We start from the raw sequence: 27,997 nt of genomic DNA on the forward strand, positions 1-27,997 counted from the left end.
ATCGAAGGCGATGATTACACCAGATGAGAAAGCAGGCATCGGGAGAGGAAGGAACGTGTAAAGGCCAGGGTGAGCGGAGATGAGGAGGAGAGAACCAGACGGAGAAAAACCACAAAGAGAGTCAAGACGCGTAGACCCGCACACACACATACACACGCACAAGGGAGGAAGAGAGATGAAGGAGAAAATGTGTGATGAAAAAAAAAAAAGCGAAACGCCATCAGCAACACATCGAGGAGAGGTCAACAAGGTGGGAATGCTCCACTGCGAGATACAAAAGGAGAGAATGAAAGGTGCAACATGGGGTGCAGGCATCAGCAGGCTGAGGACTAACAAGGCTTACCAACAAGAGAGGCGGGGAAGGGGCGAGGAAGAAGAGTGCAGTGAGTGATGCGGTGCAGACCGCGTCCGGTTGCACCCGCTCATTCTCTCTCATTGTCTCTCTTCATCCGCTCTCTATTTGCACAGGTTGCCTGCGGCACTGGCCCTATGGCCTCACGAGGCTCAAGAAGCCATAGAAGCCCCAACGCCATCTGCATCTCGGTGTACAAGCAGATGTGCTCTCTTACTACTCGCCGCGCGCACAGAGAGAGAGAGAGAGATGGAACAGAGAGACCTGAGCCCCTGCACGAGCACGCGGATAATAAAATAGAGCAAGAGGATCGATCCAAGTAGACTCGTAACAGTGCTCTACCGCAAAGAAAAGAATGGCGATGAGGAGGTTCGTGTGCGCTTGCCTGGGTTGACGCCGCGCGCCTCCATTCGCTCACTCGACAGATATGAAGGGCATACATCGCACGCGCAAGCACACAGATGAATCAACGAACGCGCTCGCCTTCTCCCACGCAACCACACACACCCAAGAATACAGAGAAAATTCCCCGGCCTCCACACCGTCTACCTGTTCGCGTATCCACATACACATGCATGCATACACACACTTCTCTCAGTACTCTCCGTTTGTGCACTTTGGCTTCACGATGATTATATCGCTGTGGCAGGCCGAAAAGTGTATGCAGCAGCGCTTAGCTCCATCCCATCGGCGGATACATACTGGTGGTGGTCATCGCCGCTGCGTTCATCGCCATGGGGTCCATCGTCCCCGCAGGGCGGTGGGCACCTTCGTCGTCGACGACAAGCGACGTCGTTGGGTTCGTCGTCTTGATCTCGTCCATACGTGAGAATTGGATGTCGAGAGTGAAAGTGATGGTCTCGCCGAGGGTCACGGGCTGACCCTGCAGAATATTCTTCACATGTTCAGCGGACTCGCGAGCGTCGAACTGAACAAGCGCCTGAACACGGTTGTGGTTCCATTGGCTACTTTCGTTCTTGGGCAGCACCACAATACGCTCCACGGTGCCGTAGCTAGCAAAGATTTGGTACACAATCTCTGGCGTAATGTGAGCCGCGGTAGACACGTCATACTGCGTGTTGAACATCGACACCAGCAGGGTGCGAGTCGCGTGCTGCGTGGCGGTGAGGTTCTGGTGGGTGCTAAAACGGATGTACACACGGCGGCCATCGATTTCCGCGTAACCGGGTTCCTTAAAGAAGTCCACCAGCTGTTCGGCACTCTTGGGGCTCTTCATCTCGATGAGGGCCTGATTCATCTGTCGCAGCATCACGATGTGCTTGATGTCGCCAAAGTTCTGGGCCAGGTTCTGAATGCTAAGCTGCGTCACTTCGGGTGTGACGTTGCGCATATGAATGACGGAGCTTGTGTTGCCAATCTCGTTGTTTCGAGGCCGCGGCTGCGTCTGCGGCATAGTCTGCCCCTGGGCCTGGCCCTGTCCTTGCTGCTGCTGCTGCTGCTGCTGCATCGAAGCTGGCGGCATCCCGTTCTGGTAAGGAGGGGCGTAGTTGGGCATCACTGACACGCCAGTGGACATGGAAGGAGAGAGCACGCCAGGCTGGTAGGGAATCATGTTGGGTTGGCCGTACATTTGACCGGGCACGAACTGCTGTCCGTACATGAGACGCACGTGCCAGAGAAGGGATAGCGGCGGGGCTACAGGGGGGGGGGGAAAGTGGAAGACGAAAGAGACGAGTGTCCGCGCAGATCAGAGACGCACGAGGGGGCAGAGAGGAAAGGGGGAGTAAGGGGGAGCACAAATCTACTTGGCTCTGTTTTCCATCAACAACAAACACAAAAAAGCGAAAGGCACGGGCGAGAAGAACGCTAATAACACGGGGAAGAATCTCGTTGGCTGACACGGGGAAGAGAGGGCGCTAGTGTGGGTGGGAGTGCGAGAGAGAGAGAGAGAAAAGGCCGAATGAATAAGTGAGATGAGAGAGGGAGAGGAAGAAAACGTACAGACGCAACACGAAAAATTCCTCAACGCACACGCAAAACGCGAAATCGAAATTCGAACGGAGGAAAGTACGGCTGGCAGGAGAAGAAGAGGAGGAGGGGTCACACGCAGAAAGCAAAGACGAAAGAGAAGAGCAGCCGAGAGAGAGAGACACGCATACACGTGCAAGCCAAAACAGAGAACCACAGGCTGAGAGAAACGGGGAGAAGAAGGAAAGCAGAAAGGGTGATTGAGAAGTACAGTCGTTCGTCGGTTTATCTGCTTTTCTCAGCAATATCCACCTTTCTTCTTCTCTTAGTGATGGCGACTGCACTTAAGAGAACGAGGAGGAGAAGAGACAACACGAGGTGAGCGAGGCAAAGCGAAAGACAAAGCGAAGCGAAAAAAGTGAACACGAGTGAGTGCGTGGGTTGGCGTTGTGAGCGGCAGGGGGAGGAAGAGGAGAGGAATAAAATACGGGCAGAGACAAAAGAACACGAGAGAAATCAAGAGCGCTACTTGACACACACACGCACACACACAGACGGACAGACAGACGGACCACCACCACCACCACCAAGCACCAACACAGAAGAACGAGTAACGGACGACAAGAAACAGTACAGCACAACGACGTCACACACCAAGAGATACGCAGACGTGCAGACGGAAAGAGCCCAGAAACTCCGACACACTACGAGACAACAGTCGACGGAGAAAGAGAGTGCGAAGGTCCTGGGGACACACGCGCGCACACAACCAACTTAGCCCACACTTGTGGGTTCGTTTCAAGATCAAACGCAGGAAAGAGGGACTGCGCAAACACGTAGAGCGTAAAAAAGAGAGAACGAGGGGGGTTAACTTGGGCCTTTTTTTCCTTCACTTGTTGTCCACCTCTTTCTTGTCTTTTTCGTCCCCGGAAGCGACGTCTTTTGCGGGGAGCGGGGGGACCGTGATCGCAAGTGGTGTCGAAGTATCGGAGAGGGAAAGAGCGAGGGAAACGGTGGACGGAGGAGGAATACACGCACACGCACACACACACACGAGAAACGGGGGCGAGCTTGGTGGCTACGGAAGTGGGGATGTCACACAAAAACTCTCCACTTTATCATCGAGTATACTCTACTCTCCCATAATTTTTTTTCTTTTTTTTTTATGAGGGGGAGGGGGGAGGGGGGAGTTTGTGTACGGAGAGGCGGAGGAGCGCGGGAGAAGAAGAAACACGCAGGCAGGCGGGTGAAAGAAGAGAGCATTATTGCGAAACGAGCGTCATGACGACAAAGCGAAGGAGGTAGAGAGAGAACGAGGAGTGGGCATCCAGGAGAGTAACAGAGGAGGTTGGAGGGTGCAGAGGCACTGCATATGGCGTACACACCCATCCGTTGAGAGGGAGAGGGAGAGATACAAACGCCACTGTACAGCGGGGCAGCGGCGACTATGACCATCTCTGCCGTGTCGCAGAGGTCAGCCAAGGTGAGGCGATAAAGCACTTCAAAGAGAAAGCAGTTTTGTTGCCACGCCAGACGGACTGTCCCACGCGTGTACGCACAGGCAGCGCTATTGGTTTACTTTTTGTCTCGTCACGTTGATTCTATAACTTGAAGGTGACAGAAACCCCCGGCATGGTGCCACAGCGCAGTACCCGCTCCATGCGGGGCAACCTAGTAGTCCCTGGCCTTGCCACTACCGAGCCACTGCTGGTCGTGACAGCGTCAAGCACCTACAACGTAGGGGAGGTCAGAGCGATGCATCGCTACGGGTGTCGGCGGTGAGGTCCTGGGTGGCGTTGTGTCGGAGCGACCCGCGACAGCAAACGCGTCTGTGCCATCCATGTGATGGACACTGCGTGAGTCTGACTCGAGCGCATCCCACCCGACCCTCTCTGCCTACTGGTCTGGGGAGCCTGCCCCACTCCCCAAGTGATGTACCAGGTGGTGGCCGGCACAGTGGGAGCGTCTGTGGGGGGTGACCTGCGGAGCGGGGGGTAGAGTTTGACGCAGGAGCCGTGCTCCGATGACTGAGTCTGCGCATTGCCGTAGCGCGTGTGTCTACGGCTGGCTCGCACCGCGCGATGGGCCCTGCGAGACAGGCCGTGGCTTGAGCGGAGAGTTTGTTCTTACGTCCTACACCGAAGAGTGAACACCTTTAAGAGAAAAAACAGCTGCTGCTTTGCTGCTCACGGTGGCTGTCAGGCCACTGTTGGTATGCGTGAAGCAAGAAGGAAAATAACGACTCTTCACCCACTTCAACACCGCCACTCCCTTCTCCTCTCGACGCAACGTCACTCGCTTCGCCTGTCACCTCGTTCTACGGGTGCTACCGTTCCAAATACAGTCGGAGAAGAGGATGGAGAGGGTGGGGCACAGACATACACGTGTGCACGTAACGGGGGGGGGTGTTCAAGAGATGGAATAAGAGGGCGGATTCTACCTTAAGAAGGCCGACACGAGTGGCACTGCCAGCAAGACTATGAGCAGTCATGATTTCAGTCAGAGTTTCCCTTCCCTCCCTGTTCTTCTTCCTCTCTTGCGATCAAAGCAGCTCTAGTCACACGGGCGTGTACGCACACACACCTGCGTCAAACAAATCGGACTGCCTTACAGGCGTCGTCCCCTTGCATGTGTGTGTCTACGCAAAGAGATCCTCCTCTAGCTGCTCCATGCGCTTGGCAATGCTAGCCAAGCGTCTCCTTTGCTGTCGATCCACGAAAGCATCACCAGTCAACACACACCGGTGGCCAGGCATATTAGATCTGGCTGCGGCTGCCGGGCGTACCTTTGCTGACCTCGACGTCGCCCGGTACATGGCATAGCGCTCCTCACACATGTGATGAGGCCGTGTCCACAAGTGACTATTTGGTGAGCAGCGTCGCTCCACAGTGTGGGGCTTGAGTGCCTGTGAGCATCCCAGCAAACTGCGGAGAGGAAGGGCTTCTACTCTCCGGTGCAGCGGAGCAGTACTTGAGTTGCATAGCGCCTCGTACCGACAACCGTCCTCTACGAGCGAACTGCTCGGATCACACAACTGAGCGGTGACTCGTGGTGCAGTTATGTCGTGAGACACGGCTCGTGGAAGATCAAGGTTGGTAGGCTTCATTGTTTCACGGACGTGCAGACTCGGGACCTCACCACCGGTAGTCCACTCAGCATGAAGACCCACATTGGGCTGCGGCGCTTCCTGCGTTGCGGACCGTGGCATCATCACTTCATCGATGGGTGTCGAGGAAACAGAGGTGAACACTGCGAAGTCGGGTGGTTTTGCAATCGAGGCGACAGGTGCAGTACACACTGAGACTGTGGGAGAAGCCTGTAGCTCCGGCTGCGGCCCCTTCGCCATCTGGGGCACAGAGGTGGAGGGCGACATCGCTCCGAGTGGGTTGCACGACGGCAAGTACTGCACCACGTCCCGTGAGAGCAGTGCATCCTCTGTCACCACCGCTGACGTCTCAGCCTGCGCTGGTAAGTGTGACGAGGGCGATGGCACTCCGCCCGCGCTCGAGATGAATGCCGGGCGCCATGCGGCGGGTTGCACACCTGCCAGCGGGTCCCCGACCGTTTCCGCCACTGAGCGCTGAGGTATCCACACACTCGAGGATCGCTTTTCGCCAGGAGCGGCAGTTCGCTCGACCGTCTTCGGCAGCTCCGCTAGTCGTCGCTCAATCGCAGCAGTGCGCTGGCGCATCGCTGAGGTCAGGGCAACTCCCTCCGCTGTCAGCGCCTCTGCCATCTTGTACCGTTCGTACCGCTGGATGACTTCACGGGTCTCCTTGATGGCCTTCTCCATGGCTTCCGCCGACGTGCCCACTGCCATGAGCTCTGCGTTGAGCCGATGTAGGTCGGCCAGAGTCTCTCGCATTCCTTCGCGCCCTGGCGCCCATTTGATGGGTGAAGGTGCAGTGGCGGCAGCAGCCGTTGTGGATGCCGTGAAGCCGTCCGTTGTTGCCCATGACACGCCAACGCTCTCCCTCAGTTGTGCCTGCGTCTGGGTTGCACTAGTGGAAGTCACGCGCTGCGGAGCGGCTTGAGAGCTTGCTGAAGCAGTGGTGGGCACCGGCGGCACCTCACCACTGACACGGGCAGCAGCCAACTGCAGTTCTAGAAGCTGATGGTTGAGGGTGAGTAGCTCATTTCGTTGCTTGACAGTGTCCTGGACGAGCTGCGCCTGTTCCACCGGGCTCAATCCTCGCAACTGCTGGGAAACAGTGGTGAGGCTGCGGATGTTCTCCATTACCCGCCGATGAAAGCCATCATTTTCAGCGTGCAGTGCCTCAAGAATGGCTTCGGATTTTCGGATAAAGCTGTCTTGCTGCTCGAGCAGTCGCTCTATCTCTGCAGTGCGGACAAAATTGGTGGCTGCGGGTGCTGCGGTGGCGCTCTCCGGCGTCGGAGGTGCTGCAGTCAGAGCCGACGCAGTCGTCGCGACGTGCAGCGGTGCAGTTCCCCTCTGTCGGGCCAGCAGGTCGTCAATGTAGCGGCGAAATTCACACATCTGCGCAGGGCTGAGTACACTAGGATCAGCTACAGGAGACACCGTTGGGACCGGCCGGGGAGTCAGAATGGCAGGAGCGGGCGGCACATATGGGGCAGCGACTGGTGCTGCTGCACAGGCAGATGCAGAGGCGATCTCATCAGCGGGGCGAACAGGCACAGGTGCGTTCGTGGCGGGAGTCTGCAAGGTGGCAATATCTACTGCTGGCGGAGCAACGCCAGCGGGTGCGCGCGGAGCTTGCGGATATGGACGCTCCATCTGGACAAACCTCACCGGCTGTGCTGCCTCCGCTGCATCTGATGCGCGTATCGCACGACGCTCGAGCTGCGCTGCCGCAGGCTGCGGGGGGAGACGCAGAAGAGGCTGAGGAGCTACAAAGACGCTCGTCGCAGGCAGTGGTGGCACCTCCAGCAAGGTACCTGTCGTGGGAGCGGCAACAGGGCGGCTGGCGGTCGACAGCAACACTGTCTCTTGTTCATCAGCAAGGCGGGCGCGGTCGCCGTCTAACACGTACAGCCGCACTCGCGATGCCTCCTTTCTGTTTGGTGCAAGTGAAAACGTCAACAGGGGCATTGGGGACGCAACGCGTGAGGGTTCCTTTGGGGGCTGCAGAGCAGTCGAAAAGGCCAGATCTGTTGGACGTGCCGCAGCAGCTGCTGGCGACTTCGCGGCGACTGGCGGCCGCTGCACATGCGTTGGGGTCGTTTCCTCCGCAGTCTCTCTCCACTGCACACGTATTGGTGTAGCCTCATCGGCAACCTCGCCTCGCCGCCCAACTGACCGGCCGCGGGAGTCCACGCGCAACGGTCGGCTGCAGCAGCGGCACTTCTTTCTTGCTCCGTACTGCGCTGGCGAGGAAGCGGCAGCATACCGGCGTCTGCAGCAGTGCGACTCCAGGCTACTACTACTGCTGCCTACACTGTCCACTGCCATGTGCCCGTCGCCTCTCGTGTAGCAACGGGGATGATATGACCTGAACATGGCGACCGGGTCGGCGTAGTAGCTGGTCGATGTCGTGTACGTCGTGGCCGTGTCGGAGCTCTCGCCGTTGTCGTCGGCGGTGACGGGCGACGTGGCGGTTGCGGTGGCACACTCCGCCTTCACGCCAAACGAGCGCTGTGGGTTTGGTGTCGTCTCTAGCGTGTCCCACCACGCCACGCTCGCTGGAGAGTACAGACCTGTCCGCGTCGAGGCTGCTAGTTCAGCGGCTGCAGAAGCATCAGCGCTCGCGCTGGCTTTGCTGCTTGGTTGCTCCCTTGGTGTCGGTTCACTAGTGCCGGTGCGCACCGCAGCCTCGGGCTCGACGCTTAACGAGAGGAGCGGCCCAGATGTCGTCATGTTCGCAGAAGGTAAAACAGTCACTGGTGCTTGCTCCTGCTGAGGCGATGCGGCGAGCTTCTCGGGGGTCGCTGTGGGCTCGCGAGAGGCCTCTTCATACTCTTGGACACGCGCTTCACTCTGCTGCACATCACCGCGCGCACCGTCGCCATCGGCCGGTGCCGCGTCTGCAATGGCGTGTATCCGCACCGGAGGACTCAATCGATAGAGATGTGCATAGAGGGAAAGAGCGAGCTCCTCGGAGAGCGCCGGCAGGTGGTGCCTATCTCGTGACGTAGTCGACTCCTCAGAGGCTGCAAGTTGCACTCGAGCGAGGGCTGCAGCGCAGGCCTTTTGAAGAGCGCCGGGTACCCGCTCCAGCGTCCACAGTGCGTCGGCCCAGTTGGTAGCAAAAAGGTGCCGTCGCTCTGGCAGCGAGTGCGAGTCCGTCCAGCTGGGCAGCGATGGATCGCGCTGGTGGGAGAAGATGAAGAAAACGGTAGGCCTTGATTGCGCTGGGCGATCACCTTCCGTTCCAGCCGCTGGACCGCAGTGCCCTGCCTGGATAGCAACAGCGCCAACGGTGGACTCTGCCGCTGCGATAGCTCTCTGAATATCCCCCTCTGCCACTTTTGTTGTAGAAGACACGTCATGGATCTGCAGGGCCCCCAGCAGTGTGTAGAAGTCGCGCTTGAGTTTCTCACTACTGCTCTGGCGCACATTCGACAGCTGCATAAGGCGCACTAGGAACGGGACCCAAGTTGGCCTGATGGTAGCTGCGTACCTCACGTGTGACATAAACTTCCACTGGAGCCACTCGAGCGGAAACGGGCTGTCCGCCAGCAGGTAGAGGGCCTCCAGAGCTCCTTGGCAGTCCCTCACAATGGCGTCGTCCGCTGTCCAACTAGCCGACTCAGCACTTACTGCCAGACTCGCGTCCTTCTCGACCTCCAGCGAGTATTGCACGAGACAGAAGATGCGGAAGCACAGCACGAGCGTGCGTGACACCATTGTGCCCTCCGTCAATGCGGACGCCGTGCTCGCGACGGGCGCTAGTGAGATGCCAACGGAGATGCGGTAGCTCTCCGCTACATCACGTACAGGGTAGGGAGACAGGGAGTCCATCTGCGTCCACAAGGCGGACGTCTGCGCCAGTACCGTATGCAGACGCTTCCGGCCCACGTCCATCGCCTGAGCATGGGTGTCCTGTTCTGCTTCACTCCTGTGCGTTGATATATAGGTCGCCAATGCCGATGCGTAATTCTGGGTCGCAGCCAGGAGACGCTCTGTCTGGTGGAAGATACGAGCAACCAGCGCGGTGGCGCAGAACTCTACGGAGAGGGTGCCCGAGAGACTCCGAAAAAAGACAGCATCCACGCCGTTGTGCGCTGTACACAGTACGTGGCAGAGTGCCGCTGTGATAGTGAAGCTGTCGCTGCTGCCCTTGCGCAGCAAACTGACAGCCCATTCAGTGGATGGCTGCGCCAGTGTGGCGACGCACTTCTCGAACCAATCCCTATTGCTGCTTAGCGGCATCACTGCATCGACGGCTTGACGCAACACGGGAGCAAACAGCTGCAGGAAGGTAGTCAGGCAATGCTGCCGTCTCCCAATGCTCAGCGTGAGAAGCGCCACATCGGGCCTGAATGACTCATCGGCGGAGTAGACGCAAAGGAGATCGCCTGCTAAGGACAGTGCGGTTTCAAACTCCTCCTGGTTCGCAAAGGTGTACGGTTGAACCGCAACGCATACGCCATCCTGCGGTCGTTGAAGAGACACACGCAGCCCGCCCGCCTCGTCAGCGATTGCAAATACACTCAGGTCTAGACAACTCGCCACAAGAACACATCCCATGCAGTGCACGCAGCTGGCCACGCCATCCTGAGACGACACAACGCAGATGTCGTTCAAGAGAGTCTCGGTGCGCACCATGCGCCGCACGATTTCCTCCGCTAACGCCACCGGGGCAACGCCTGCCGCCAGCCCGTCGAGGACATAGCCCACCTCTGCGGGCAGGGTCGCCGTCGGTGCTGCGATCACACCTTGCGCTTCCACCGACACGACAGAGCGGACACCGTCCCCCACTAACGTCTCCCCGCTAGGAGAGGCGAAGCTGCTCTGCCGGTACGCGTCAGCCAGCTGCAGAAAGAAGGTGTCAGTGTACCGAAGTTGGTTATCTCTGCCGCGCTTCACGAGGGCCTTTTGGAGAAGAGAGGTGAGCGACCAGAGATAGGTCCACTCGGACTCTAGGATCGGCTTGGCCATCTGCAGCAGCTGCTCGTACACCCGTTGCATCAGCATCACCTCCTGTTGCGAGGTACCCACGTAGCGCAGGTGCGGCATGATGTGGCGAAACACCACATCAGGCAGGTCGTGGCGGGCAGTGCGCACCGAGAGCCGCTGCAACGACTCCAGGCACAGACGGAGTGCAGCAGCTCCAACCCCAACCTCAGTCGCCGTGCCGTAGCCGGCAGTCTCGATGGTGCCCTCCACCGCCACGCCTGGCGGTACCGGCACCGTCTCGCTAAAACTGGCGTAACTCACGCGTAAGAACAGCCCAACCGTCCCGTTCGTGCAGAGAACCTCTGTTTGGTTGTGCAGCGGTATGAGCCGCGCTGGGAGTATCGTTGCTGTCCATACTTTCTTGGTTGACTTTCCGGCCGGTGGCGCGGGGAGCGTCAATACGGAGCAGTCCACGCCTTCAATGTTAAGCGACACCGACGCTACCTGCCCGAAGTGCTCGCAGCAGTACACTCTCATGTCGTCGCACAACACCAGCGAGACCCGGGCGCCTCGAGGTCGGTGCAGGCTCGGAATTGAGAGCGTGCACGCACTGATTGGCCGATGCAATCCAGCAACCATTGTGCAATTCGTCATCAGCCCTGACCCGCACAGCGAGTGACGCATGTGCAGGAGATAGCTAGACTGCTCCCAGGATACAACCACGGTGTACACTGCGGTCGCCTCATCCACCTGGGCAAGGCACGGTTGCTGCACTTTCCGGGCGTTGTCAAGTACGCACTCGACGCACTGACTCTGAAAGACTCTCTCCGCCGCAACCTCCGATCCGCGCGTGGGCAGAATGAACTCACGGAATCTCACACACAGGAGAGGCGATGCGGCGGCCACCACCTGCGCAGCCCAGATGGCACTGCTCATCGAGACGCGATCAAACGTCAAGAGAGCCAAAGGAAGGGAAGGGGCGACAGTGGTGGAGGTGTGATCAATGGGCTCGCCTATGTCGCAGTGCACAAGCCGCACATCGCGACCGCCGTCTGAAACATGGATGCACGGCATAAAGCCGATAGCGGCATCCATCCTCCACTTGCGCCACGCGTTTTTTGTCAAGTGCGCCACCAACGCGTACACATCGCCGCGGCGATTGATGAATACAGCTGCGAGAACGTGCCCCTCGAGGGTCTCGCGAATGACCGCCTGCCGCACTGTCACCAGTTGTCTTTGCTTTAGCTGCTTGGACGTCTTTTTGCCTTCGCCATCGTGCAAGACGTCCGCCATCAAGCCAGAAAGCTCCTCTTTGTAGAGGGTAGGCCTATTCCCTAACTTCTGCGGGTCGTTCGAGTCGTGGGTGATGAGCGCAAACCCCAGCCGCTCACCCTTGTGGTAGGTGAAGAAGACGCCGGAGTGCGTGACGGTCGTGCAGACGTAGAGAACTTTGTGAAGACCTTTCCCACCTTTCTTGAAGTCTCGGCATCCCTTCCATCCTAGCCACACGATGAGATCCTGTTCAGGTTGCCTGACGCACTCCAACGCAATCGGGGCAGATACCACCGTGCCACTACCCGAGGACGTCTGCTGTGGCAGCTCTGTGCAAGAAATGGGGCCCACCACGTCCACGAAGCCAGCCTTTCCGGGGCGCCAGCACACGGCACTATAGGAACTCAAGCGAATCTCGCTCATGTCTCAAGAACGCTACACGGGTTTGGAGGAATACTCAGCCTAGAACACAAGAGCAATTCCAAAGAGGAAGGGGAGTACAGACAGAGCCTTCAGCACGTCTGGGGATGAGGGAAGGGCAGGGGGGCCTTGGCAGTGGCAAGAAACCAGTGCAGATGCAGCGTAGCGGGCGCAGAGCACAACGGGGAGACTCGAGGAAGGAAAAGAGAAGAGCGGGGGACGGCGACAACGCAAAAAGACTAAAAAAGGAAACACCCATTACCTAAAATGTGTGCGTGGCGGAAGAGGAATGGCGGCGATGCGGTCCAGGTCTTCTATGGTAACTTCAATGTATGTTTTATGGATTTGCGATGGGTACCTGCCGGCCAGTACGTATGCAGCTCATGAAGTAGAGGGGAGGGGGGTGGGGCGGTGGTGGCGAGGCTGACCACTACGAAACTATGGACTTGTATGTATGGGTGTGTGGGAGTGTATGTATGTGCGTCTGTGGACGTAGTCGTACCTGTCTATTTGTCTGTCTCCGAGTGTGTGCGCGTGTGTGTGTGTAGGGGGAGGGGGGGGGGGCGTGACTCAAAGGCCGAGGGAGAGGAGGAGGAGGTCAAGCACACAGACACACACACACACACACAGACAGAGACGGCAGAGAGTCACAAATAAAAGAAAGCAGTTGTGACGTGCTGCTTGCTATGCACCTTCAGTATTTTCCCAGTTTCGCACGTCACCTTTACTCCTTTGTGTGCGCGAAAAACTAACGAAAGGTGCCACAGTATCTGCGGATGCAAAACACCTCCGCTCTGCCTATGCAAGCCCAAAGTGGGAAGGGGGAAACGCGGTTGAATGGCGCTGACAAAGAGGAGAGAGGGGCAGCGTTATGCGCAGTGCGCCGATGGCTGTACACCTGCACCAACCCCCAGCAGCACAGAGAAGAGAGAGGACGAAAAGATGGGGATGAGCAAGTGGAGCAGAGTGCGCAGCGTCACACATGCAGGGCAAAAGGAGCACAAGAACGAGACTCTTCGGTCACTCACTCGAGGCAAAGCAAGGCCAGCGCGGACAGAGGCACTCCTTTCTCTCGTGATCAGCATCCACCGGATGAGAGAGTGGTGGGGAGCCAATTGACCGTCGTGGCTAGAACTGCACGGTAGCCGAGACTAATACAATGTCTTTTTCTTGTTTCGATGTTGATCATTTCTTCCCCACTGCACACGACACAGCGCAGGAGCTGCCGCCACAACTATTTCGTACGCCCCGCGCAGCGGCTATACAGCCTTGCAGAGTAGAAAACAGGATTAAGTCACCTGTAGCACTAACGGCAATGGGCCACTCGACGGCGGCCGAGTCATATCTTCGCGCCTTCCCTCAGCCACTGCGCAACGTCGTCAGGTGTCATTTGGGGGCAAAGCACGAGCTTCAGTCGCATCTTCAGCAGAGTTGCCCCAACGTTCTTGGGTGGAATGCCGTACACCTCCTGCAGGCTCTTTCCATTGACGGGCAGGCTCAGCTGGAAGACACCAAGTAGCACAGGGTGCTGGACAAGACGTGCCCACACAGCGGAGAAGTTTTTCGTGACCTGCTGCGGTGTACCGCCTGACAGTTGGTGAGCTGATTCCTCGATTAGCATGTAAGCTAGCAGAACGACTCGGAGGGCATGAGAAAAGACGCGCGTGTCGTTGAGGGTGCTCAAGGCATCAAATACCTTCCTCACTGTTTCGGGGTGAAGTGTCCCGACGGCGAGCTCATCCATCGTCACGGACTGCTCATAAAGCTGATTGTAAGCGTCGATCAAGCGTCGCACACAGTCGTAGCTCGCCACCGGAAGCTTCAGCCCATTAACGCAAACATTGCGCACCGTCTCATCAATACTCTCCGTAGCGCCACGAAAGAAAGGAATAAGTAGAAAGAAAAGCGCCACTTCCACGCGCTGCTCCTCGGTCAACTCAGCCGCCGCGCCAATGTTGACGAGGCACGGCAAGCCAACAGAGCTCAGTCGCATCACTGTCTCCATTCTTTTCGATCCATCCGGATAAAGATCTATCAGCTTGTCTACTCGGTCAACCTCGCTCGACAGCTGCTTCTTGCCGGGCGCCTGCCGCATGACCACGCTGGCTAGCAGGATATGCTGCAATATGTGCATGTCATGCAGTAATGCGATGCACCGCTCCGGGTGGGCGGCCGTCATCATCTTCACAAACTCCTTCCCAATACGCTCGCGAGACACCTTCAGTTGAAGTACATCAAGAAGCGAGTCATCTACACAGTTGGTGATCAACTCATCCAGCGAAAAGTTGAGCGCACCTAGCTGACCAACAAAACGCACGCCGCGCAGTAGGCGAAGCGGGTCATCTGTAAAGGTCGTTCGAGGTTCCAGTGGGCACCGGATGATGCGCAGACGCAGATCCTCCAAGCCGGTGGTGTAGTCTTCCACCATGCCGGTGTGCAAATTGTAGAAGAGAGCGTTGATGGTGAAGTCACGGCGCTGCGCATCCTCCAAGGGAGCCGCCGGGTGTACTTGGGGTATGCGCGACTCATCCGTGTACACGTCGCTGCGGAGGGCGCAGAACTCCACCGGTATTTCGTTGACGCGCAGCGTGGCAGTTTCGATGTGCTTGGAGAGAGCCGGGTTGGAACGAATGACGCTCACTTTGTGGCTGCGGTCGCCGTGAAACAGCTGGTACTTGGATACGTGGTGAGCGAAGGCCTCACCTGTGACAGGCTCCGCGTTTGGGTGGGTTTCAATGGCAATGTCAATGTCGTTTGAGTGCAACCCGAGCAACATGTCCCGCACCCACCCTCCCGCTACCCGCAGCGTAGCCTCGAGCTTGCTTTCCGCAGCCACGCTGAGCAGAACGTCGAAGACTTTTTGATGTGCCGGGGAGATGGCGGCCTCCAGCCGCATTACCCTCGGCAACATTCACCTCGGCGAAAGAGAAAGGAGGGAGGAGACAGACAGGGGGTGTATCTGTGAGAGAGACACTACGCTGCGAATGATAAACTCGACCGCTATACTGTGGCCAGCCTCCACACGACAAAGTGTGAAAAGGGAGAGAACAAGGAGGCGGGACGCTACCAGGCAGGGAAGGAATACACGTAGCAGTATGTACCTGCGGTGAAGGGGCGATGCTCACTTTGCACCGAGAAAGCGCAAAGGGGCAGCCGAGGCGTCGTGCCAGAGAAAGGGTTTTGCAGCACAGCACAGGTTCAGCAGTGTATCATTGCTTTCAATCCTGGGAGTTAGTCCTTGGAGTAGACAGGTGACAATGAGAGATGCATCAATCACTCTTCTCAATTGCCTTCATTGATCGGCCCACCAGCCCCCACCGATCTTCACCTTTCCCTAACCACTCGTACCCCTGTCAAGTGTATCACGATGGTAGAACGGAGAGGAAGAGAGAAGCAGCGATCGTGCGCCAAAACACATGTAGAGTGCGGAGACATGCGTCTTCGCTGTTCGACAGATTTCATGAGGAGAGCGATTTTCTTCTTTGGTTCGTCTTTCACAGAGGACAACGTGCAGGTAACGTACATCGAAGAGTAACCTCTTTCTCTTTGTGCAGAAAACGCGGTAGGAAAGATTGTGTGGGCGAAGGTCACGTAGTGACGTACCGTGTCATAGGGAGAGAGAGGCACCTTTCAGCTCACGAGGATGGAAGCATGTGCTTGCGACTGCCTCGTGGCGCGCTTTTCGGCGAGCGCGTCAAGCAGCTTGACTCTCCACTGCACGGGTATTTTTGTATTTTCCAAAACCACCATTTGAAGTTGGCGGTGATGCTCGATAAGCCGGAAGAGGGCCACAGCCGCGCCTTCGCTGATAAAATTGTCGGAAAGCTCAATAAACTCCAGGTGCGGCAGGTTGGTCGCACTGGCGCACACAAGCTCTACTCCACGATTTCGCAAGCCATTCTCGGAGAAGATGAGCGCGCGCACGTTGGGCATTTTCTCGAGCGTAGCAAGGATAGGTGCGATACCCTTGTCTCCGACGTAGTTGCGGCTAAGGTCAAGCGTGGCTTCAGGATACTCAACTCCACCCTTGTCAGGTAGGAGGCTTGTAAACGCGCTATTGGGCCGCAGCCCCAGCTCCGCACACGATCGAATGTACACCTCTTGGAGCGACGGAGAGCACGTCTTGGTGTGGTTAGCGCCACGCTTGCGAACGCTCTTGGTACCAGGAGGCTTGGCGGGACGTATCGGCGGCATTGTATGAGAAATTCGTTGAGGCAGCACAAAGGGACCGAAGCGCAAGAGGACGCCCACACGCACATGCCAGTGCCACTATAAGCTGAAAACGGGAACAGTCGCAGCGGCCGTGGGAGGGAAGGGGAAGGGCAGGCGGGCTTGCATCCATCCCAACATACCTCCGACCAAGACGCAGTAGTAAAGAGAGAAAGAGGAAAGGGGTGTGTGGTACCGCACAAGGGAGACGAAAGATGCTTCGTTCGTGATACAATACAGTGAAGAGAGAAAGAAGTTGCACCACGAGCAAACCTACCATTATGCCCTCCTTTCTCACTCTCTCTGTGAGCCTGTAGCCCAGTACATCTGAGGAGCCTCTGTGGGGTGCAGGACCTTGAAGGAAGTTCACATTGGCAGCCCAAGAGGGTCATCCACAGAGCCCAAGTAGAACAGAAAGCGGGAAGGGAAAGGGAGCGGCGCCGCTTTCAGATTTTTACTTCGCGTTTCTCATGGGGTGTCGTCCTGTGTGTTGGTCGGTGTGTGGATCATTACACTACTACGCTACGCAAGCCGGAGAGAATCAAAGAAAAGTATAGATGTTGCCGAGAGACGATCACAAGTGAAGAAAGAGAAAACCCAGGCTGGTGTACACACCGTCTCCCTGTCCCCCGAACAAAGTGGATAGCAGCAGGTGTTGGGGGGGGGGGGGGGAGGCTCTCGGCGCCATGAAAGGCATGTGTACCTCGTGTCCCACTACACTACAGCGATCACTATCACACACACACACACACACACACACACACACACACACACACACCATACGAACACAAACAGATGAAAGAAAGAGAGCAACGCCGGGGCCGAAACAAAAGCGAACTTCGCTGCCAATGCTGCGACTGCTTATCGCTGGCAATAAATTCTTCCCGGTGCCTGCGGAGCAGCGAAGCCGCGCAGGCACAGCAAGGCTGCTCACTTGTCAGGAGGCTTAAAAGTTCCACCACTTGGTAGGACACGTGCCCTTGGTGATGGTGCCGTCTGCCGTAATTGTGGTCTGAACGCGACGCTGCCCCGACACAAAGGAAAAGAGAGCTAGCATGCAACCGACCCCGCAAAACCCGGCAAGCCCGTACATGTGATGGAGAGCGCTGCTGCGAGTACGGTTGCCACGACTAAAGGTGGTCTCTTCGTGCTCCATTGGCTCCTTGATGAGCTGATGGCCTAGACGACGAGCGCAGCGCCGGAGCATTTGCTTGACGCAGCACGCGAGAACGGGTGGGGGTGAGACTAAGAAAGGGAAAAGGAAAAGAGAATCCTGTAGTGGAACCTGCTGACAGACGTGGGAGGCGTGTGATGCGTCTTACCTTAAGGTGGATAGTAGAAGCCCTTGGGTAATCAGCGGAGGGAATGCGCACACGCGAGGCATTGTGGAGGTGAGAAAGTGAAAAAAACCTCGGCAGCCGAGAAGGACGAGGAAGAGATAGTGTGATGAAAAAGAGTGTTAAGACAAATGAGAGTAGTTTGATGAGGGCGAGGAGCTTAGCATGAATGAGCTAAAACCGTCAGTCTGCTTTTCTTGCACACACAAACTGATGAGACGTCAGCATTCATGCGGAGAGTTCAACGAGCGCCGTCGTAGTTCGCCACACTAGGCGACGCGGTTAAAGTCGACGAGACACTCTGGTCCCTTGTCAACATGCGCCGGTGTCAGTCCATCGGGCACACGCCCAGAGACGAGGAAGGATGAGCCTCAATGGCAAGAACAAAAAAAGAAGACCGTCTTTAGAAGCCGTGCTCACCTCCTCGAAGGCAGCTACGTGTATGTCACATTGTTTTTTCTCTCCATCATGTCTAAGTATTCATGGGGGACATACGTTGGTGGCCATAGAGGTACTGCGCCTACAACGCTTACTAGACAGATATACGATAGCATTTTGGTTAGAAGGAGGGATGTGAGTGGGCCCACACAGACGAGAAAGGAGAGAAGTGATTTGAACTGATATAAACAAACGAAAAGGTGAAACACTCAGACGCACGCTAGAAAAAGAAAAGCAGTGCATCAGACAAGTAATAGTAGCATGTTTATAGTCGAAGAGAGCGAGAAGTCAGAGCAGAAGAGGAAGAAGAAAAGCCTTTACTAGCATTTTCCATTGTCGGCAAATCTGTATGCTTGACGCTCGTTTGCATGGTCGCGACATTGTTTTTTTTTCCTGTTTTACCTGCAAGCCCCACAGTCTGTTCCGACTTTGCCTGCCTATTTTCTTTCCTGAGAAAAACAGAGGTTCGTCCTTGCGTTGGGCTTGCTCAAAAAGGCCCGTCGTGCGAGATAAAAAAAGGACACAACGTGCAACCGACGCAGCTGTCACTTGATATGTGAGCTCCGCTCCCTTTGAAGTCTTTGATGTGCTCTCCCGGTGTCTCCTGCGAAAAAGAGGAAAAAGGGAAGGAGGAAAGGAGGCAAGTATGTTCTCACATGCACATGAACCGAAAAGAGAGAGGGAACACCCGGAGACATTTCTCCACTAATCGAAAAACGCCGCACACAAGAAACACACATGTAGACAGACAGACCGGAGCACGTTCGTTCACGCACACACTGCACGATACAGCAAGAAAAGGGGGGGGGAGGCAAGCGAGACAGAGCGATCAAGGAAGATGGGAAGCTTGCTGCGGTTTTTCCTTGCTCACCGCTGACGTCTCTTTCAATTCATCAGTCCTACACCTTGCCGAACACCCTCAATGAATGCTCCATTTGAATTGTGCACACCTTGCGTGTGTGTGTGTGCACGCACAGGTACATACGCTTTGCAACCCCGAGAAGCACCTCCGACACACACACGCACACTTTCGGACGAAGAAGATGATACCTGATCTTGACATGCAATGGGAATAGAAACACCGGAGGCACAGAGCGCATCATGAAGTACGGGTGTGAGCGTGTATACACACCTGCATCACAGAACATAAAAGAAAAACAGTACACAGAGAAACATGCACACAAAGACACAGATAACCGTTAAGAATATGGTAAAGAGGAGCTGCTTACGTATAAGTCGCGTCGTCCCTTTTGTTCCTCCCGAATTGACAGAGAAGAAGCGGGTGATCACCGACGGATTCCTTGTTGGATCGGCGTGTGAGATTCTGTGCACCGTGGAGGCGCGGAGGGGAATCACTTTCTTCGTTGTTCGTCTACCACCAAGAGATACAGTGCTGTGGTACCTAGCAAGTGTTGTGCCTCGCTGGAAGAGAGCTGTTGCGTGAAACACCCTAGCACAGAGAAAATAAATACACCCCCACTTCTACCGTTCAAAGGGTGCGCAAAAGTGAGGAAGAAGCCCCTTAAAGCAGAACATAACAAAGCCAGGAAAGACAGAGAACAAGCGCGCGAGAGAAAAGATAGCGGCACGACCAGTCACGTTAGCGCAGCAACTGAATCAAAGAAGCGAAAAAGGCGCACATACTAAGAGAGAGGGAAGAGCACACGCACACGCACACAAAGGCTAAAGGAAAAAGTGCTCACTCCTACACACAGACACGAAATGCAAAAAAAAAAGAAAGTCAACGAGACAAGGTGCATCGCTCTCTCTTCCTTTCTGAGTGATGAAGGGATGGTAAGATGAAGGTGAAGTATATGTCCGCGAACGATAGTCCGTGAAGAACACAAAATGAAGTTCTTTGCTTGTGCCGTAAGAATATAGAACTTCGGGGAAACCTGCGTGGACCTTTCTCACCGAGTGGTGCAAGAGTGTGGGCAAAATGAAAGCAGATTAAGACAGGGGGATGGTCTGTACATTCGCACTTATATATGGATGTGCGAAGATGAGTGGGGAAACAGAGGAAGGGAAAGCAGAGGTTAGCATCACAAAAAGAGGCGAAAGAGGGATCATGTTAATACAAAGAGGATGGGTCGTGGTGGGAACTACGCCACATCAATCAACAACAACAAAAACAGAGAAGTGAGGGAGGTAGTATCATCTTGGGTATACTCATACAGTGACTAGGCGCTACGCACTGCCGGCACCGACACCCACACACACGGATGTGTGGAATAACGCAGTAGCTGAGACGCACGTCGTACGTGGTATGCTCTGAGAAGGATTACAGACGGGTGCGGGGTCTGACGTATAGAGAAGTATATGATAGGCCCAGGAAGGGATGCAGAAACAGAAAAATAGGCACACACAACACAACAACAAAAAGGGGAAAAAGAAGGAAAAGATTTTCGGTTATAAAAACACATGGCAAGCGAGCACATGCACGAAATACAAAGAAACACTCAAGAGGGTGAGCAACGGAGGTGATCATTGAAAGCCAACATACAGGGCAATAAAAGGAGGTCGTGGAAGGAAAAGACAAGGGGAAGGAGAAGTAGCACACAGAGGAAAGGCAAAGGAGAACATAGAACAAAGCACACAAATGATTCTGACGTAAACGCATTTTTGATGCTTCTTATCGTTGCAGTGTGCCAAATGACAAAGCAAGAAGAGCAGCATAGCACCCAAATAGGGGGCCGGGAGTACAGCAGTTGAAAGATGAGGGGGCAGGAGAAGGAAAGGAAAACAAAGAAACAAGGCATGCTGAAAAGCAAGAGAGAAGCGCAAAGTCAGCCATCATCACATGACGGTGTGCGCGCATGTACAGTTTTAGTGTTTGCCGTTCACGGAGTCGTAATGACACACACACACACACACACACACACACACACACACACATGCATCCTCACATGTGATCGGTGACAGCAATCTTACGCGTCGTGGTCACCGATGCTGAAGATGTTCTCAGGCTGGTTGCTGGTGTCAAAGCCAGAGAACATACCCTTGCCATCCGCACCGCTGAAAATATTGGGCCGGCTCGCAGCATTGGCGTTTGCAGGCGCGATCTCGTCGCGCAGCGCCGCTTGTTGGAGGTGTGGCTTGCTAGCCTGCACGTGCCAATCAAAGACATAGTCCATCTTCTCGCAGGGGCTCATCGAGTCTAAAACGGATTGGAGAAGGGCGTGGCACATGTCATACTGAGGGGTCTCTGCAAACTCCATGTTTCGGGCGTAGAATAACAGGTGCTCAAACTCTTGCGGGCACTTAGCGCAAATCTGGCTGTAGCTTAAATCCGCCTTGATTTGGCCGATCTTGCGCTCCTTGGCCGACAGATCCTTGATGTTGAGGCCCGACCACGGCAGACGACCACGATACATGTAAATCATGATGTACACTAGCTGCTCCAGGTCGTCGCGGCGACTCTGCGAGTATCCCTGATGCGTCCGCAGCGAGGCGAACCGAGAGGTGCCCAGGAAGTACCGGCCAGTAGATATCTCACGGTGCTTGCCATCGGAGCCTATGAACTTGGAGCTCAGGCCAAAGTCGATCATGAAGATTCGATTTGAGAAGGAGCCCTTACCCACAAGAAAGTTGTCCGTCTTGAGGTCACGGTGGACGTAGCCTGCAGAGTGGATGTACTCGAGGCGTGCCAGCATCTGACTCACAAGCATAACAGCGGTCTTCAGAGAGAAGCGGCCCAACTTCTCGTGAATGTCCTCCAGCGACGCGCCGTGCATGGACATGATCAACATGCGGTAGTCTCCCTCCTGTCCAAAGTACTTGAGTGTCGCAATGCCGGAGATGCCATCCTTCGTGGGGGTCTTCTGAATGTCCTGCATCACGCGTGCCTCGTGAAAGAGAAACGAGCTGCGGCCGTTATTCTTTTCCATCTTCACGGCCACAACCTCATTGTTGGATGTCTGCACGGCCGCGTAGACTTCGCCAAAACCACCCTTGCCGAGAAGCTTCGTTAGTAAGAAGCGTCCTTGAAAGATGGACTTGATGGCAGGTACCGCTTCAGACGATGCTTCCGGCATTGTGATCGAAGAAGTCCTCCTTCTCTGATTGTATCAATGACACGAGTGTATGGGGGAGAGAAGGAAGGTGGGAAAAAGGGGGCAGAAAGAGAGCTGCGAAGGTGAGGATTTCTTGAATGGCCGTCCTGGTAAGTTAACTCAGAAAGAAGGGAGGGCAGAGATTGGGACAGACCTCTACAAAGCTTAGATGATGAAGTTCTTTGTGCTTGCTGTAATGCTCCGAAGTGTTGCGCGGGTACTGCTGCAGTGATGGAGTGCGCTGGTGCATATGCAGACCTGAGCGAAGTGTTAGGCAGCAGAGGACTTAGTACGCCGCCTTTTAAATCTCTGTTGAGGCGCGTGGTGGGTATCGGGGAGATAATGGTGGTACAGAGGGGGTTGTCCAGGATGAAAAGGAGAGAGGGGAATGGCGCAGTGGGGTGGGAGTTGACATGGGGAGCGCAGCACCCTGCAACACCGGGAGAAATGAAACAGTAGCACTATGAGGGCGACGTGTAAAGTACAACGGGAGGAAAGGCGCACTAGCTCGTAGAACATTCGCGACTGCACCCGCGTACGTGTTTCCCTTTTCCACACCTCGTGTACAACAGTCCAGCGCAGCTCCCCACTAACGAGATGCAAACTGGGCCCACGGCCAGCACATCTCTTTATCTGCACGGTGTTTGCAAGACGCAGTGAACGCTCACTCGCCACTGCACTCTGCCCCCCGCTGAAAATGAGCAGACGCGCCGCGTGGAAGATCACAGCTCACTAGCATGAGCCACGCGCTCAGTTGTTGTTCTTTTTTGAATCGAGCATTTCGTGTCTTCTCGCGTGCAGATATGTACGCTTATATGCGCATGCGTGTAGAATCTCTCGCCCGACTCAACCCACGTAACGCTCAACGCAGAGCACGTCAAACCCGCTAGAGAACCGAAAGCAACAAAGCTGCAACAACACCAAAAGCTGTCTTCGCGTCGTGGCACACTCTACAGCTGGCGCAGCCTTTCCAGCTGCTCTATCGCCGCGGGCCAATACGATATGGGCAACCGCCTCTCTAATTTGAAGTAGTTGCTCGGGTTTAGCGACGTTGCACGAAGTCCTTTGCACAGTTTCTCCTTCTCCACCGCTGGGGTAGTGCTCGTTGTCTCGGACGAGTGCGGCGTTGCCGGTGGGAGGTCGTCATCGTCCACCATGTCTGCCCACGACTTGCCCTGCAGTTTCACCATGAGTGCAAAGCGGGGATCCGTCTCCATCTTATGCGCCACCAGCTGCTTATGGTGCTCCTGAGCGTACATTTTTGCCCTCTTGGTCAAGGGATCGTACTCCTGCAAGATGAATTGCAGAAGCTCTGCCAGCGACATCTCCTCGCGGACGATCATCGAGTTTCGGTTGTTTTGAAGAATGGCGGAGAGGATTGTCGGAAACAAAATGTGCCGGGCATTGGAGAAGTAGGCGATGGGCAGCACATTCAGCATCATGCCAATGAGCGGTTTCTTCCTTCCCCATCCCATCATGTCTTGGAGCAGTGCGTCATCAAAGCACAGGTAGCCGACGAGAAGGATGCACTCATGCAGGGCCGCCCGCAAGTGGTAGTGCTTGCCACCTAACCTGTGCGAATCGCCCGGATCGGAGTCGTTGCCACAAGGGAAGGGTGGAAAGCCGTTCAACGTGACGCCGAACTGCAGCGCCTCTTCGAAAGAGCTTCTAATGTTCTTCCTAGTCGTTCCTGCAGCGTCCTCTGAGGGCGGGATCGTCTCAAGCTCCTCGAGGTGACCGTGGATAAACATGAAAAATCCGCTGAGAACGTGAAACAGCTCCGTGCGAGTGATAAGTGCTGGCAGCGAGTCGGCAGAGACGGTCCGCTTTATCTCGCCCTTTCTCTCTTGCGCCGCGTCCACGGCGGCCCCAGCATCGGTGGAACCATCGTGCAGCAACTCTTGAAACTTCGTCAGCTGCCAGCGCGCGAGGGTGTTGAGGGTGCGAAACAGGCAAAATAGAATGGTTACCCGCTCGCCCGAGAGACTCACATCACACTCCCGCAGTGGCGAGCCGTTCGGGGTGAGCATGTTTTGCAGTAGCGTAAAGAGAGAGGTCGTGATCTGCTGAAACCAGTGTCGCTTTACCTCTCCCTTGCGGCGGGTTATCACGCTCAGCTCCGTGTAAATGATGCAGAGGGCGGTGTATGCCAGGTATAGCTCCTCCTCCTCAGTGCAGGTTTGAAGTACTGCAACGCAGACGCGGTCAACGCCAACGACCTCCATCTCGTTAAGTAGCTGGTCCCGAACTGGTATCAACTTTGCTGCTCCCTGCGCCTCAGCGCTGATCTTCTCCAGACACATGCCCAGAACTTCCATGGCGCAGCGGAGGGCCTCAGTGTTGTGCTTAAGGGGCAGCGAGCGAGCCTCGTCACGTAGGCACGTCGAAAGCGAAGCTGTGCACCCACTCTTGATGAAGTACACCACGTTCTCTCTGCCCTCCTTCTCATGCACAAACAAAGACAACAAGACATCGCTTGTCTGCCGCATGGTCCCAAAGTCGCGTGCTTTCCGAGCCTCCACGAGAACCTTAACCAGCGTATCGAATGCATTGAAGTAGCGCACATATTCGTAGTCCATATCCCCGAGAGACAATGTTGTGAGTTCACTCAAGGGATGCTTGCACTGCATCAACAATGCCGCAGTCACAGCTGACGAGAGACGACTGAAAACGACGCGTAGCCGGCTGCGATTCAGATCCTTGGCAGACTGCGTCGACATTTTTTGGTACGTGTCCACAAACACCTTACCGTGGTGCACCGTTGTGATGGATAGACGCGACATGCGCGATGCCTGCTGCTCCGCTTCCTGCTCTGACATGCGCGGCATCATCTCCTCCAACATCACCCGAGCCTCCAGCTCCTTGTCGCGACGCTCCTTCGCCTCGCGTAGCTTCTGTTCCTGCCGCTCCAGCTTCTGCTGCCGCTTCTCCCGCTGCTCCTCCAACAGCTGGGCGCTCTGCTGAAACTTTTCCTCCGTCTTGCGGATCTGCGCCTCGGCCTCTGCGGTGGTGTCGACATGGTGCTGCTGCACCTTCTTCTCCCATTCACGTGCCTTCTGCTGCTTCACTTCCTGGTCCACCTTCTTCTGCTCGTCGATTCGGCGCAGGTTGTCAACACGGTGCTGTTCGCGCTGCTGTTGCTTCTCCTGTCGCTCCTGGCTTAAGTTTCGGCGACGCTCAGCCGCGGCCCGCACTGCCTCCTGCCGCTCCAGTGCCTGCTTTTGCAGTTTCCCCCGCATCTGCTCCTGATTATGTTCCACATCGCTCATTTTCTTGTCCAGCAAAAGCGCCTTGTTCTGCTGCAGCAGCTCTTTCGTGAGCAGCACCTGCTCCACTCGGGAGTGGGCACGCTGGGCCTTCTCTCGAGTCTGCCGCCGTGCCTCTTCCGCACGGCGCACTCCGTTGTCCATTCGATCCAGCGTCTCCATGCGTTGCCTTGCCTCCGCCTCCACGCGCCGCGCTTTGGCGCGCAGGCTTCTAGCATCGGCCACCTCCGACTTCTGCTTTATTTCCTGCAGTATGTCAAACCGGCGCTCCTCTGCCTGCCTCTGACGCTCCTCTGCCCGCAGCGCTGATGCGTACCGAGCAGCCTCCACGTCGCCTCTTGTCTGGACATCTGTCCGGGCCGGAGAGTGCTTGGGAGATGGCAGCTTCTGCCTCAGCAGCGCAGCCTTGTAGTTTTGAGGTCCCTGGCTCACCATGGCGGCAGAGGTACGCACAGTGTCTCCTAACGCGTCGTCCAGCTCCCTGTTTGATGGTGTCGTCAGCGCGTTCATGGAAGAGTTTACCTGGATGCGCATGGAGAGATTCATTCGGCGTGCTTCAATGCGCCGCTCCACCTTGACGGTCTTGAGAGCCTTCAGGCAGTCTTCCGTTACAGCGATAAATTCATCAATGTCATGTAAGTTGCCATGGTTTTCCAGGTTATACAGAACTTCGTACACGACGGACTTGAGCTTGCCGATAAGCAAGAAGCTAGAAATCGCGTTGGGGTCGCTGGTATTAAGTCCACTGTTGTTGCCGCCCGCGAGGTTCCCCTGCTTGGGTGTGCGAAGGTAGTGGTACTCGACATCGCTGTTGTCGACGTTAGTCGGCACCGAGTCCTCTGGCGGATCATTTCGACCGCTTTCGGACATGACAACGAGGTGTGAGCAGAAAACGGGAGGAGAGACAGGGGAGCAAAAGTAAAAGAAGGCTGACAGAGCACACTGCCGCTCGTTGGGACACCACAGGAGTCGCTCGAATAGAGGAATGCAACCCAGTTAAGCTGGTCTTGACAACTGACAAGGGCCGTGCGTGCGTATGTGAGTATGTGCGTGTGGGTGTGTGGGGGTGCGTATGTGGGTGTCAGTTTTTTTATGTGTCTCAGGTGATGAACAAGGTAAGGAACAGAAGGGCAAAAATCGAAATATGATTAGATCCTGAGAGGCGCCACTGCAGAGCCCGCGGTCTCTTCGCACAGCCAATGCAACGAACGCGTGGCATGCAAAATACTACGAACAAAGCGGTCTCTTGCCCAGAGGGAAGAGGACCGCTACAAATCCACGCCCAAGTTCATGCATCACGCAGTGTGAAATTAATGCCAATCAGCAACAACACCTAACACTTCGGTAGCGCTTGGAGAGCAGTGACTGACATCCTGGCGGCACGATATGAGCCCATGTATTGCGTGCATCGCCAGTGAAAATAGATTTGAATAAAGAGCATGGGCATCAGACTACTCAAAGGCACAAATAATAATAACACATCACAGCGTCTACTTGTTTTTCTTTCGTTTGCTTTGAGCCTCTGCTTGGGAGTAATTTGTATAAATGTTGGTCGTTGCTACATGTGAGCTTACGTTCTACTCCAATGGGATAATGCACTTTCCTGCACAAGATGCTGCTTGACGTCAGCATCCGTACGTGGCAGGGAAGCTGGAAAGCTGGGCAAGACAACAAGAGCGATGAGGACACGCCAGAGACCCGCAAATACTCCGTCTATCTGAACCGCTTGTGAGATTGGAGGCGTGGACACACACAAGGAACGCAGTTACCTCCAAAGAGATAAACTAGAGAGGATGAAAAAGAACCTCAAAGCCAGACGGAACAGGGGAACACAGGCAAATTAAAAAAAGTCAAAGCTCTTTGAAACAAAGAAGCGATGAAAAACAACGATGATTAAAGGCGGAACAACCCACTAGCCAAAACAAGCACCAGAAAGAAATAGAAAAAAGCCCATGTCCGGAGTGCTGCATACGTTCCCGCGAGCACGTTTGCTAAACTCTGCCTCAGCTCACTAGCGTCTTCCCCTCTGACCAAAAGCATCTACGTAGCCGTGGCAAGGGACCCTTAGAAACACTTGTTGTGCACGATACTCGGGCCAGACTCGTCGTATTCGCTTTTCTTCACCCACATCGTCTGGAATGTGGTCAGCGACGACAGAATGGAGCCACCAATCCACACGCTGTACTTGCGCTCCGGCGGCGCAACCACCTTTGGTTTGATCGACGACGGCGCCAGGTTCGAGATCTCCTTCGCCAGGCGCTCCGGCAGATGTCGGAACATAGTAGAGCCGCCAGACAGGACAATGTTGCCGTACAGCTCGCGTCGCACATCAATGTCGCACTTGTTGATGGACTGATACACCATCTCTGGGAAGCCGGGCGCCTCGTCCAGGCCGATCAGCGACGGCTTGAACAGCACCTCCGGACAGCGGAACCGCTGGTTGCCCACCATCATCACGTTACCATCCGGCAGCTCAAATGACTCCTCGTTCGCCGACTTGGCACTGTTCGTCATCTCCTCTTCAAAGTCCAGCGCTACATAGCACAGCTGCTCTTTCACGTTACGCACAATCTCCTTTTCAGCAGTCGTTGTGAACGTCATTCCTGTCTCCATCATGATCTTCATCAAGTACTCTGTCAGATCTCGGCCAGCCATGTCCACACGGCCCACCGCTCGCGCGCTCG

At 55.6% G+C, this 27,997-nt stretch overlaps 7 protein-coding genes across 7 annotated transcripts; all 7 read right to left on the reverse strand.

Annotated features, from left to right (window-relative positions):
- Window positions 1-1,025: 1,025 nt before the first annotated feature.
- LBRM_04_1190 (putative RNA-binding protein) lies at window positions 1,026-1,973 on the reverse strand (the record flags this gene model as incomplete). Its single annotated transcript, XM_001561751.1, has 1 exon — window positions 1,026-1,973. The coding sequence occupies one exon, from the start codon at window positions 1,971-1,973 to the stop codon at window positions 1,026-1,028; it is 948 nt and encodes a 315-aa protein (XP_001561801.1).
- Window positions 1,974-4,919: 2,946 nt separating this feature from the next.
- LBRM_04_1200 (conserved hypothetical protein) lies at window positions 4,920-12,014 on the reverse strand (the record flags this gene model as incomplete). The annotated part of the gene is made up of 1 exon (XM_001561752.1): window positions 4,920-12,014. One exon carries the CDS (start codon window positions 12,012-12,014, stop codon window positions 4,920-4,922), a length of 7,095 nt encoding a protein of 2,364 aa, XP_001561802.1.
- Window positions 12,015-13,350: 1,336 nt separating this feature from the next.
- On the reverse strand, window positions 13,351-14,907 carry LBRM_04_1210 (putative tRNA nucleotidyltransferase; the record flags this gene model as incomplete). Its single annotated transcript, XM_001561753.1, has 1 exon — window positions 13,351-14,907. One exon carries the CDS (start codon window positions 14,905-14,907, stop codon window positions 13,351-13,353), a length of 1,557 nt encoding a protein of 518 aa, XP_001561803.1.
- Window positions 14,908-15,641: 734 nt separating this feature from the next.
- Window positions 15,642-16,205, reverse strand: LBRM_04_1220 (conserved hypothetical protein; the record flags this gene model as incomplete). The annotated part of the gene is made up of 1 exon (XM_001561754.1): window positions 15,642-16,205. One exon carries the CDS (start codon window positions 16,203-16,205, stop codon window positions 15,642-15,644), a length of 564 nt encoding a protein of 187 aa, XP_001561804.1.
- Window positions 16,206-20,922: 4,717 nt separating this feature from the next.
- On the reverse strand, window positions 20,923-22,029 carry LBRM_04_1230 (putative protein kinase; the record flags this gene model as incomplete). Its single annotated transcript, XM_001561755.1, has 1 exon — window positions 20,923-22,029. The coding sequence occupies one exon, from the start codon at window positions 22,027-22,029 to the stop codon at window positions 20,923-20,925; it is 1,107 nt and encodes a 368-aa protein (XP_001561805.1).
- A 968-nt stretch (window positions 22,030-22,997) lies between these two features.
- LBRM_04_1240 (conserved hypothetical protein) lies at window positions 22,998-26,183 on the reverse strand (the record flags this gene model as incomplete). The annotated part of the gene is made up of 1 exon (XM_001561756.2): window positions 22,998-26,183. One exon carries the CDS (start codon window positions 26,181-26,183, stop codon window positions 22,998-23,000), a length of 3,186 nt encoding a protein of 1,061 aa, XP_001561806.2.
- A 1,194-nt stretch (window positions 26,184-27,377) lies between these two features.
- Window positions 27,378-27,938, reverse strand: LBRM_04_1250 (actin; the record flags this gene model as incomplete). Its single annotated transcript, XM_001561757.1, has 1 exon — window positions 27,378-27,938. The coding sequence occupies one exon, from the start codon at window positions 27,936-27,938 to the stop codon at window positions 27,378-27,380; it is 561 nt and encodes a 186-aa protein (XP_001561807.1).
- Between the last annotated feature and the right edge of the window lie 59 nt (window positions 27,939-27,997).

Source organism: Leishmania braziliensis, chromosome 4 (genome assembly GCF_000002845.2).
Source record: "Leishmania braziliensis MHOM/BR/75/M2904 complete genome, chromosome 4".
NCBI lineage: Eukaryota > Euglenozoa > Kinetoplastea > Trypanosomatida > Trypanosomatidae > Leishmania > Leishmania braziliensis.